The sequence below is a fragment of the Ascaphus truei genome, chromosome 2 (genome assembly GCF_040206685.1).
Source record: "Ascaphus truei isolate aAscTru1 chromosome 2, aAscTru1.hap1, whole genome shotgun sequence".
NCBI lineage: Eukaryota > Metazoa > Chordata > Amphibia > Anura > Ascaphidae > Ascaphus > Ascaphus truei.
Genome location: NC_134484.1, coordinates 2,715,768 through 2,728,483, shown reverse-complemented (window position 1 = coordinate 2,728,483; position 12,716 = coordinate 2,715,768). Strand labels below are relative to the sequence as shown.

Sequence of the window (12,716 nt, the reverse complement as noted above, 5' to 3'; positions counted from 1 at the left end):
GGACCAGTTCTTGAGAAAACTTCCCTCTGCCTTACGCCGTTGGGTCAGTCGGAGTGACCCCCACAATGCGGATGAGCTTGTGGCCCTCGTAGAAAGGTACAATGCAGCAGAAGAGAACCCGCAACCCACAGTCGTGGAGCAACCCCACTACCCAAGGTTCCAGGACTCTTCCAGAGACGGTAAAAGGGTACCGGGGTTAAGGGGCGCTGAAGAGCGGCGACCACCTTCACGCAGCACCAGCAACAGTGGTTCGCACACTAAGGGCAATAGCCAACATGGGGAGCCGGGAAAAGGCTCTAAGTGGGACACAGACTATGTACCTAAATGTGTAAATTGTCATGAGAGGGGCCACACAGCAAAAATCTGCCCACTAAATGATGAGCCCATGCAATGCAACAGCGTGGAACCTTATGCGCTGTTGTCCCAATGTATGGGCCCTAGCCCAGAGGACCCCTTGAATAACCATTTGTGGTCATTTGTAAAGGTTAATGGTAGGAGGGTTTGGGCACTTCTTGACTCTGGGAGCATGGTCACACTAGTGTCCGAATACCTCTTGCCCATTAAGAAGAAACAGGGAAACAGTTCACAAAGAGTGGCAATTTGTTGTATACATGGGGATAATCATGAATATTCCACTGTTGATGTTTTTTTTTAAACAGAGTTTGGTTCTTTAGATTTCAAGGTGGGTATTGTACCCAAACTGGCACATGATGTGTTAATAGGGACCGACTTTCCCCATTTTCTAAAAATGTGGTCCCCCGCTCAGAATAGCGCCCAGAGTTCAATAGCGGACCATAACGAAGTATTAGAAGAAACAAATCCTTTCCCTTTTTCAGAAATGGAGGTTGCCGAGGGCCCAAATAAGAAGGGGGAAAAGGAGGAGTGCTGTAAAATTCCCTTCCCCATCACTACTTTGGTAGGGAATACCCCAAATCAAGATGTTGATCAGACACTTACCACCCCAGAACCGGATAAGACCCTCGCTGACCTAGAGGTCAGTCCTGGGAGTTTTAAGAAGGCGCAGTGGGAGGACCCCACATTAGCGGTAGCAAGGGGGAATATACGGGACCAGAATAGTACTCCTGGCCAACCAGATAGGTCACTTGCCTACCCCTACTTCGAGGTAGAGAACGACCTAGTATATCGGGTTGATAAAAGGAAATCAGTTACAACTAAACAATTGTTGGTACCACGGACATTCCGTAACGTAGTATTACACCTCGCACATAGTCATCCATTGGGGGGACACCTAGGGGTGGAAAAGACAAAAGAAAAGATTCTCCGAAGCGCCTATTGGCCTGGGGTTCTGGCAGAAATTACGAATTATTGTTCCTCATGCCCAGAATGTCAGATCACCGCCCCGTTCAAGGCGTACCGCAGCCCATTGGTACCCCTTCCCATAATAGAGGTGCCATTTGACCGGATTGCTATGGATCTAGTAGGACCCTTAATAAAGTCTGCTAGGGGACATCAGCATATATTGGTAATATTGGATTATGCCACCCGATATCCGGAGGCAGTTCCCCTACGTAGCACCTCTGCTAAAAACATAGCAAAAGAGTTAGTAGTTCTGTTTTCCCGGGTCGGAATTCCTAAAGAGATTCTATCTGACCAGGGAACACCGTTTATGTCCCAAGTAACAAAAGAGCTATGTAAACTCCTAAAAATCAAGCATCTCAGAACCTCAGTCTATCATCCACAAACAGATGGTTTAGTGGAAAGGTTCAATAAAACCTTAAAGAGCATGTTACGGCGGGCGGTTGATAAAGATGGGAAAAACTGGGATTGTTTGTTACCGTACCTGTTATTTGCCATTAGGGAAGTTCCCCAATCATCCACAGGCTTCTCCCCGTTTGAACTATTGTATGGCCGACACCCAAGGGGCTTATTGGATATAGCCAAAGAGACTTGGGAACATGAGGTTACCCCTTACAGAAGTGTAATAGAGCATGTTGCCCAGATGCAGGACCGCATTGCTGCAGTCCTACCCATAGTGAGGGAACACATGGAGAAAGCTCAAGAAGCACAGAGGAATACGTATAATAAGGGTGCTAGGGTCAGAATTTTTTTTCCAGGTGATAGGGTACTAGTTCTGGTTCCCACCGTGGAGAGTAAATTCCTTGCTAAATGGCATGGGCCATATGAGGTCTTGGAAAGAGTGGGAGAAGTAAATTATAAGGTAAGACAGCCAGGTAGGAGGAAACCTGAGCAAATTTACCATATAAACCTACTCAAGCCCTGGAAAGATAGAGAAGTCTTGTTAACCCTAGTACCCCCAGGTCCGTCAGAGAATCAAGAAACTGACCCAGAGGTTAGCATAGCTGAAACCCTGTCTGTTCATCAGAAACGAGAGGTTCAGAATTTAGTGAGAAGAAACAAAGAAATCTTCTCTATACAACCAGGTAGAACTAGCGTAATTGAACATGACCTAGTCTCTGAACCGGGGGTCCGAGTTAACCTTAAACCGTACCGAATCCCGGAGGCCAAAAGAAAGGCTATAAGTTTAGAGGTTAAAAAAATGCTAAAACTAGGTGTAATTGAGGAATCCCAAAGTGGGTGGAACAGCCCTATAGTCTTAGTCCCAAAGCCAGATGGTACAACAAGGTTTTGTAATGACTACCGGAAACTAAACGCGGTGTCAAAATTTGATACTTATCCTATGCCCAGGGTAGATGAACTTGTAGAGAGACTGGGCAAAGCCCGATATCTCACAACCCTAGACCTAACAAAAGGGTACTGGCAGGTTCCCCTCACAGAAAGGGCAAAAGAAAAGACAGCCTTCTCAACCCCAGACGGCCTCTTTCAGTATAAGGTGCTGCCTTTTGGCTTACATGGAGCTCCCGCCACATTCCAAAGAATGATGGATAAAATTTTAAAACCACATGCTCGGTATGCTGCCGCCTACCTGGATGATGTGGTAATCCATAGTGAGGATTGGCAATCCCACCTTCCAAAGGTCCAAGCTGTGCTTGACGCAGTCCGGTCTGCTGGACTAACTGCTAACCCCGCTAAATGCACTATTGGTCTGGAGGAGGCCAAGTATCTGGGATATTCTATTGGCAGAGGTTTACTCAAACCCCAAACACTCAAAGTGGAGGCGATACAAAATTGGCCAAGGCCAGTTACAAAAAAACAAGTAAGGACCTTTTTGGGGTTAATTGGGTACTATAGAAGGTTTATTCCCAATTTTGCAACTAAGGCAACCCCACTAACTGACCTCACAAAAGCAAGAGGACCGCTAATGGTAAAGTGGTCCCCCGAAACCGAACAAGCCTTTAGAAGCCTGAAAGAAGCTCTCTGTGCCCAACCAGTGTTGGTCACACCTGACTTCTCCAAAGAGTTCGTAGTCCAAACCGACGCATCTGAGGTAGGGCTGGGGGCGGTACTCTCCCAGGAGTCTCAAGGTGAGGAGCACCCCATCCTTTATTTAAGTAGGAAACTAAATCCCCAGGAGAAAAATTACTCCATAGTAGAGAAAGAGTGTCTCGCAATAAAGTGGGCTGTGGAGACGCTCAAATACTACCTGTTGGGGAGAAAATTCCGGTTGGTCACAGATCATGCACCCCTTACCTGGATGTGTCAAAACAGGGAAAAGAATGCTAGAGTGACCAGGTGGTTCCTAAGCCTACAACCCTTTAAATTTTCTGTGGAACACAGGTCAGGGCACAAACATGGCAATGCTGACGGGTTGTCAAGGATGCACTCCCTAATATCCATGGTCGCTCATCCCTCGAGGTCTGAGCTGGGGGGGAGGATATGTGACAGAAACCAGGGGATGGTAATAAATTCCGTATATAGGGCTCCCAGGATACTAAACAGTTTCTATCCTGTTTGGCCTGGGAGTGCAGCCTTATAATACATACACTCCATCCCACAGTTTGGCAAGCGCTGGAACTGAGGGATGAGAGATCCAGACCAGAGTTTGTCTGCTGCCTGATTTCTGTCACCTGTCATGCTAATTAGGAATCAGGTATGTAAGACTGATTTCCTGTTTGCTCTGGTCTCTCCACAAGAGCCAGGAGGCTGGAAGGCTGCTGAACTACAGAGGGGAGAAGCCTCTTCCCCAAACAGGTTCAATCTTTCTGTTCATTTGTATAAGACTGCAAAAGTACCATGTTTTGATGTTGGAAGTGGAAAAGCCACTTCCAATCTTGAGTCAGGGATATCTAAGTTAAGTTATCGCTCAGGTGAGCAGCTTTTTGTTTGGCTTTGTTTTCTGTTGTATGCACTGTGGCAGTCTCAGTGCCTGGGACTGAATAAACCAGGCACAGCCTGTTTAAAGGAACAGTACGTGACGCCTCATCATTTAACCTACCCTAAAAGACCGTGTTCTAAACAGTCCCGGACAAACGACGGAGCCCCAGAGTAAGCCGTTTGTCACAGTATGTATGTATAAGTGCATACAGTATATGTATACGTGTATGACTATGCATTTCTATGCCCGAGTGTATGAGTACAACCCCTATTATAACCAGGGCCTTTGATACTGGGGTCTCACACTGCATGCTGGCTTACACGCACACGTGCATACTAACTTCATGTGCTTCTCATGTGTCAGGAATCGGACCAGTCCCTCCTCATCAGGGTTTGCCCAATTCAGCGGGACAGTCCTCACGTCGGCCACTGCTGGATCCAGGAACAGTCTGCGAGCTTCCTCGTAATGAAACTCCGGAGGAACGTCGTACTTCTGTGTGAGAGAGAGTGATGGGGAGAGCAGAGCGTGAGAGACAGTGTGTGTGTGAGTGAGAGTGAGAGAGAGAGAGTAATGGGGAGAGGAGGGTGTGAGGGACAGTGTACATGTGTGAGAGAGAGAGAGAGTAATGGGGAGAGCAGAGCATGAGAGACAGTGTGTGTGTGAGTGAGAGTGAGAGAGTGAGAGAGAAAGAGAGTAATGGGGAGAGCAGAGCGTGAGAGACAGTGTGTGTGTGAGAGAGAGAGAGAGAGAGAGAGAGAGAGAGAGTAATGGGGAGAGCAGGGTGTGAGGGACAGAGTACGTGTGTGAGAGGGTGTCTGGGGGAGACAGGGGGAGAGCAGGGTGTGAGGGACAGTGTACGTGTGTGAGAAAGAGAGAGTGTAATGGGGAGAGCAGGGTGTGAGGGACAGAGTACGTGTGTGAGAGAGAGAGAGTGTAATGGGGAGAGCAGGGTGTGAGGGGCAGTGTACGTGTGTGAGAGAGAGAGTGTAATGGGGAGAGCAGGGTGTGAGGGACAGAGTACGTGTGTGCGAGGGAGTCTGGGGGAGACAGGGGGAGAGCAGGGTGTGAGGCACAGTGCACGTGTGTGAGAGGGAGTCTGGGGGAGACAGGGGGAGAGCAGGGTGTGAGGCACAGTGCACGTGTGTGAGAGGGAGTGTGGGGGAGGCGGGGGGAGAGCAGGATGTGAGGGACAGTGAACGTGTGTGAGAGAGAGAGAGGGAGTCTGGGGGAGACAAGGGGAGAGCAGGGTGTGAGGGACAGTGTGTGTGTGTGACAGGGAGTCTGGGGGAGGCCGGGGGGAGAGCATGGTGTGAGGGACAGTGAACGTGTGTGAGAGGGAGTCTGCGGGAGGCCGGGGGGAGAGCAGGGTGTGAGGGACAGTGTACGTGTGTGAGAGGGATTCTGGGAGAGACAGGGGGAGAGCAGGGTGTGAGGGACAGTGTACATGTGTGAGAGGGAGTCTGGGAAGATACGGGGAGAGCAGGGTGTGAGGGACAGTGAACGTGTGTGAGAGGGAGTCTGGGGGAGACAGGGGGAGAGCAGAGTGTGAGGGACAGTGTGTGTGTGTGTGTGAGAGAGAGAGAGTAATGGGGAGAGCAGGGTGTGAGGGACAGTGTACGTGTGTGAGAGGGAGTCTGGGGGAGGCCGGGGGGAGAGCAGGGTTTGAGGGACAGTGTGTGTGAGAGAGAGTAATGGGGAGAGCATGGTATGAGGGACAGTGTACGTGTGTGAGAGAGAGGTCTGGGGGAGGCGGGGGGAGAGCAGAGTGTGAGGGACAGTGAACGTATGTGAGAGAGAGAGAGAGAGTAATGGGGAGAGCAGGGTGTGAGGGACAGTGTACGTGTGTGAGAGAGAGATTAATGGGGGAGACAGGGGGAGAGCAGAGTGTGAGGGACAGTGTGTGTGTGTGTGAGAGAGAGAGAGAGTAATGGGGAGAGCAGGGTGTGAGGGACAGTGTACGTGTGTGAGAGGGAGTCTGGGGGAGGCGGGGGGGAGAGCAGGGTTTGAGGGACAGTGTGTGTGAGAGAGAGAGTAATGGGGAGAGCATGGTATGAGGGACAGTGTACGTGTGTGAGAGAGAGGTCTGGGGGAGGCGGGGGGAGAGCAGAGTGTGAGGGACAGTGAACGTATGTGAGAGAGAGAGAGAGTAATGGGGAGAGCAGGGTGTGAGGGACAGTGTACGTGTGTGAGAGAGAGAGTAATGGGGGAGACAGGGGGAGAGCTGGATGTGATGGAATGTGTGTGTGTGTGTGTCACATGGGGGAGTCAGCAGGAGAGCAGGGTGTGAGGGAGAGTGTACGTGTGTGTGAGAGAGACTGTAAGGAATCCACTACTGGTTTTGACTTTTGCCTTGCAGACCTGTGCAGTTGCAGGCTTCCTCTGGCAATCTATGGCACAGGTGCTGCCTCTCATTGCAGCTTCTGCCCTGTGCTACTTCATTGGAGGAATTCTCACACACCCTCCTCCTGTGATTGGATCTCCGCCCTTTATATTCTAGGCGTTGGCTCTGAACCAGCGCCGAGCATAACTATTCCTACCTCTATGTTACTGGCTCTGCCACAAACCACCCCAGGCCTCTCTCCTAGCGTTCTTACCTTCCAAGTTCCTGAGTATCCAGAGGCCTGGTCCTGGACGTCTGTGCTGAAGCGTTGTTGCCAGCACTGGCCTGCTGCTATCTCCTTGCAGTGGCCTACCCTGGACGTCTGTGCTGAAGCGTTGATGCCAGCACTGGTAACTGCTGCATTCCCTCCTAGCAGTAGCTACCCTTCCTGTCCTGTGGCCTGCCGCTATTCTCCTGTAGTGGCCTATCCTGGACGTCTGTGCTGAAGCGTTGATGCCAGCACTGGTACTGCTGCATTCCCTCCTAGCAGTGGCTACCCTTCCTTTCCTGCGGCCTGCTGCTATCTCCTTGCAGTGGCCTGCCCTGTCTGTGCTGAAGCGTTGATGCCAGCACTGGCCTGCTGCTATTCTCCTGCAGTGGCCTACCCGGGACGTCTGTGCTGAAGCGTGTTGCCAGCACCGGTACCTGCTGCATTCCCTCCTAGCAGTGGCTACCCTTCCTTTCCTGCGGCTTGCTGCGATCCTCTTGCAGTGACCTGCCTTGGACTTCTGCGCTGAAGCGTTGGTTCTTCCCGACGCTGCCCTGCGGTGAACTTCGGCCAGCCTGCTGTCTCCTCCTGCTGAGATCAGCGTCATGGGCCGAGGCCGCTCCTCGCGCAGAAGCCACCCCCGCGCTCACGCTCCTAAGCTGAAGCGGGGAAATCCTGACTACCTGTTGCCGAACTCCTGCTTCCATAACGACGATGCTGCCTTCTCCAATCCTGACCCTGCGATGTACGACTACGAACTGCGCACTCCGGATCAGTCTGCGTGGACTCAGGTCGGTGATTATATAACCCCACCTCAGCCCCGCGGTCCGGTCCCGGTTTGTGGCGAGCATCGGCGTAACAGTATGCTCGGCCCGTTAAAACCGGACCGCGCCGTGGCGGGGGATGGCAATTTTCCAACTGAAGTTATGTCCCGTCCTGCGTATCAGTCCCACTATGAAGGCCAGTATTTGTGTGAAGTACTACCCCTGATTGATGAACTGTGGACTTATGAAGGTTTAACCCCTTTGCAAAGACAATGCCGTTGTGATCTCTTTATTAAGGCTTACTGTATCCTGAACTTAAAACAGTCTCTAGCCGAATGTATTCGCTCCCCTGATTCCCCTTTAACCTGGGATAATGTGAACCCTATGGAACTGGCCGACGCCCAAGAGGCAATCTATGCCCTGGCCTCATCACTGGACATTCATCTAGTAGAACAGAGCGCCCTCCTCATGTTGGCCCAGTCTCAAGATACACTCCATGTACTTTCCTCAACACTAGACACTCACATAATAGAACAGGATCCCCTCCTTGCCAGCTATGCTGCTGCTTGGCAGATTCTCTGTGCTGCCAGTCCTGTTACTAAACCTGTGGGGTTACCTCTCTCTCCTAAGAATGGTCAAACCATTTCTCTGTCGCTGCCCGCTAAGGAAGAAGCTGCCACGCTCCCTAATCCTGAGTTAACCTCCCTAAGTTCTGTCCCTGAGGTTATTTCGGTCTTAACCCCTGCTAGTCAGGCTTATGCGTTCCCCACTGTAAATCCCTGCAGTACCCAGGTCAGTGTGTCTTCCCTAGCACCAGAGAATGAATCCTGTTTGCCCTCTTTTCCTAAACCAAAAATTCTAAGCTCTGTTTCCGAGGTTTTTTCTGTATTAACCCCTGCTAGTCTGCTCTGTGAGGTTCCTACTGCTAACCCTAGTATTCCGCAGTCTAATGATAGGTCCCTAGGGCAAGAGGCAGAACCCCCTATGACCCCACTCTCGGAGACTAGCTTCTATTTCTCTGATTCTCAGGTACAGAGTAATTTAACCCTTGGGGTTTTTCCTATGTTAACCCCTGCAGGTCAGCCCTGTGAACCTTCCTTGGTAGATCCCTTTAGTTCGTCAGTCAGGGACACCTCCTTAGCCTCAGAGGATCAACCCCTTTTGTCCTCTGACTCGGCTAAAATTCTCGGGGCTATGCCCCCTGAACTTTCAGCAAATATACTGGCTCCAGTAAAAAGTATTCTGGAGCCGTTTGTTTCTCTAAACCTGTTCGCAGAATCCATACTCCTAGGTATTTCACTCACCCCGTCTGCCACTCAGAGAGCTGAGACCCCTGCTTCTGAGCATAGACCCCTTTTCGTGGAATCTGTTGTCGTTTCTGAAGTCCCAGACACTCTTTCCCAAATACCCACTTCAGAGGCCAGCACAGTCGTGGTTGCCCCACTTGCACTGTCTGAGTTCTCCTTTTCTCAAATCCTAGGGTTTAAAGCGAACAGTACATATTATGCTCCTTTCCAAGTGACCCCTACTGAGATCAGCGTATCTGCTGTTGCTCCCTCAGTACCATTAAAGTTAGGGCCCTTCTTTTTGAAGGATCAGGCTTTCAAGTTTGAGACTCCCTTTATCCCTGACTTTGTAAATCTGCAGTCCCTTCTCACTGTAGTTAAAAGTTCTCCAGCAGCCGCTGAGTTAAGCTTTGCCGCTGTCAAATCTTCTGTTATAGAAGCAACCTTGCCTAGCTTACTTCTGTCTGTCCTATCTGTGATGCCTATCACCTTTACTAAAATTTCTGTTTTGCAAGGTATTTCTCCTATTAAATCTGTGATACCTGCAATTCCTTTTATCAGTTCCAAAACTCCTGTCACTAAGTCTCCCATGGAGTCTGATGCCCTCACTAGGGATTCTCAGGGACCCAATTCTGTAACAAGCAAGATGTCCCTTGTGTCTGTTGAAGAGTTTTACCCAGTTTCTCTCACGGATCATGCCACAGCCTCCGGGATGATCAAAAATGACTTTAAGTCTGGGATGCCCATTCCTGCAATAATACTGTTTCACGCTGATTCGCCCACAGTATTCGGGGTATCCACTACTGACTGTATGTCTACTACCACGAACTCAGGGGTATCGCATTTGGAACTTTTCCTTTTTTCAGAAGATACCGTCTTTAAAATGGACTTATATTTCTCTGTGTCTTCCACAATACTTGGGGTACTTGCTATTGACTGTCCTGTCCCAAGACTAGGGTTACCTCTCAAAAAGGTGCCTGGAGCTACCGATGTTAAAAACCCTATGTTTAAAACAGTAACAATTTGCATTGCTTCTCCCACAGTATCATGTGAGACCTGGGTACCTGGGACCTCCACTCCGAAGCCAAGCTCTAGTCCTCTGTCTTCTTTCTCTGTGTTGGAGGCACCCAGCTTTAACCCCAAGACTTTTTTCCCTAAGGTCGATGCACCGTTTAACCGCCTGCCTTGTTTTTTGGATAAAATCTGTTTTCTCACCTTTCAAACAGACTCCTTACTCGCAGGTCTCTGTGCGGTGTCCAAAGTGCCCGTTCTGTATGGCAATTGGCCTCTCCCTAAGACGAAGACACCCTTACTGGACCTCGTCGCTTTACCTGAAGCGTCCGTTCCTGTTCTCTATGGGTCCACTATGGGTATAGACATGCTTATTATGTCCTTCGCCAAGGCCACAATTTCGGATTTGATTCTCTCTAAAGATCACAAACCAAAGGAAGCGGATCCTTCTTCAACTGCCAGTACCATGAGTTGCATACACACTGCTACAGACTCTCGCAAATTGCTTGGGATAGCAACCCTGCTTGGTATCAAAAGTACCGCTGCAATAGTGTGTAGTGAACCCTCCCGCCCCATTCCCTTGCTAACAACCACCCGGAATTCCTTGGAAGCTAAAGACTCTCGCAACTTCCTCCGTGCTGATTTCACCAAAGACATTGCCTTCTCTGAAGGTCCCTCTGCCATTTTTGTCCAACAATCTGTGTCCTGTGTCCCATACTCTTGGACTATTACTATGCACCGGACACCTGGCTACTGTCCTTCCGATGTTCCCATTCCGGAGCCCTCAGGTTCCATTGTCCATGTACCAAGAACTGCAGTACCACCGCTGTCTTTCATGGCACTCGCCAATGTACATCTGGATTGTGGACCTAATTCGCGCCGGAGACACTTCAGGAACAACTCAATGTCTCCCAGACCTATGAATGGTCCTGTTCACCCAGGCTTCTCACCCAGTGGTGGGGGTACTGTAAGGAATCCCAACAAACTATGGGCTTTCAATGCCACCTCTCGCCTAAGGAGGTTTAGGAACAATTCCATGTCCCCCAAATCTGTGATGGATCTTGTTCGTCCGGAGGTCTCACCTGAAGGGGGGGGTACTGTAAGGAATCCACTACTGGTTTTGACTTTTGCCTTGCAGACCTGTGCAGTTGCAGGCTTCCTCTGGCAATCTATGGCACAGGTGCTGCCTCTCATTGCAGCTTCTGCCCTGTGCTACTTCATTGGAGGAATTCTCACACACCCTCCTCCTGTGATTGGATCTCCGCCCTTTATATTCTAGGCGTTGGCTCTGAACCAGCGCCGAGCATAACTATTCCTACCTCTATGTTACTGGCTCTGCCACAAACCACCCCAGGCCTCTCTCCTAGCGTTCTTACCTTCCAAGTTCCTGAGTATCCAGAGGCCTGGTCCTGGACGTCTGTGCTGAAGCGTTGTTGCCAGCACTGGCCTGCTGCTATCTCCTTGCAGTGGCCTACCCTGGACGTCTGTGCTGAAGCGTTGATGCCAGCACTGGTAACTGCTGCATTCCCTCCTAGCAGTAGCTACCCTTCCTGTCCTGTGGCCTGCCGCTATTCTCCTGTAGTGGCCTATCCTGGACGTCTGTGCTGAAGCGTTGATGCCAGCACTGGTACTGCTGCATTCCCTCCTAGCAGTGGCTACCCTTCCTTTCCTGCGGCCTGCTGCTATCTCCTTGCAGTGGCCTGCCCTGTCTGTGCTGAAGCGTTGATGCCAGCACTGGCCTGCTGCTATTCTCCTGCAGTGGCCTACCCGGGACGTCTGTGCTGAAGCGTGTTGCCAGCACCGGTACCTGCTGCATTCCCTCCTAGCAGTGGCTACCCTTCCTTTCCTGCGGCTTGCTGCGATCCTCTTGCAGTGACCTGCCTTGGACTTCTGCGCTGAAGCGTTGGTTCTTCCCGACGCTGCCCTGCGGTGAACTTCGGCCAGCCTGCTGTCTCCTCCTGCTGAGATCAGCGTCATGGGCCGAGGCCGCTCCTCGCGCAGAAGCCACCCCCGCGCTCACACTCCTAAGCTGAAGCGGGGAAATCCTGACTACCTGTTGCCGAACTCCTGCTTCCATAACGACGATGCTGCCTTCTCCAATCCTGACCCTGCGATGTACGACTACGAACTGCGCACTCCGGATCAGTCTGCGTGGACTCAGGTCGGTGATTATATAACCCCACCTCAGCCCCGCGGTCCGGTCCCGGTTTGTGGCGAGCATCGGCGTAACAGAGACATAGGGGAGAGCAGGGTGTGAGGGAGAGTGTACGTGTGTGTGAGAGAGAGAGTAATGGGGGAGACAGGGGGAGAGCTGGATGTGATGGAATGTGTGTGTGTGTGTCACAGGGGGGAGTCAGCAGGAGAGCAGGGTGTGAGGGAGAGTGTACGTGTGTGAGAGAGTCTGGGGGGAGGCAGGGTGTGAGAGACAGTGTACGTGTGTGAGAGAGAGAGAGAGTCTGGGGGGAGGCAGGGGGAGAGCAGGGTGTGAGAGACAGTGTACGTGTGTGAGAGAGAGAGTCATAGGGGAATCAGGGGGAGAGCAGGGTGTGAGAGACAGTGTACGTGTGTGAGAGAGAGAGAGAGAGAGAGAGAGTCATAGGGGAATCAGGGGGAGAGCAGGGTGTGAGGGACAGTGTACATGTGTGAGAGAGAGAGAGTCATAGGGGGAGTCAGGGGGAGAGCAGGGTGTGAGGGACAGTGTGTGTGTGTGTGTTCTCACATTTTAATCTGGTCTGTAATTGTTTCATACGCCCATAATATATATTATTTCTAACTGTGCACGCAATGTCTTGTATATAATGTATACCCTGTTCATTTATGTAACTGTATTTGTAACCATGTATTATTTGTTTTACTCTGTGCCCAGGACATA

At 50.8% G+C, this 12,716-nt stretch overlaps 1 protein-coding gene across 1 annotated transcript in view; it reads right to left on the bottom strand.

Annotated features, from left to right (window-relative positions):
* The window catches only part of LOC142474405 (putative flap endonuclease 1 homolog), a 125,145-nt gene that overhangs the window by 86,181 nt on the left and 26,248 nt on the right, over window positions 1-12,716 (bottom strand). Inside the window, exon 9 of the mRNA XM_075580864.1 lies at window positions 4,536-4,687. Coding sequence (XP_075436979.1) covers window positions 4,536-4,687 — 152 coding nt within the window. The remainder of the gene's footprint in view (window positions 1-4,535; window positions 4,688-12,716) is intronic.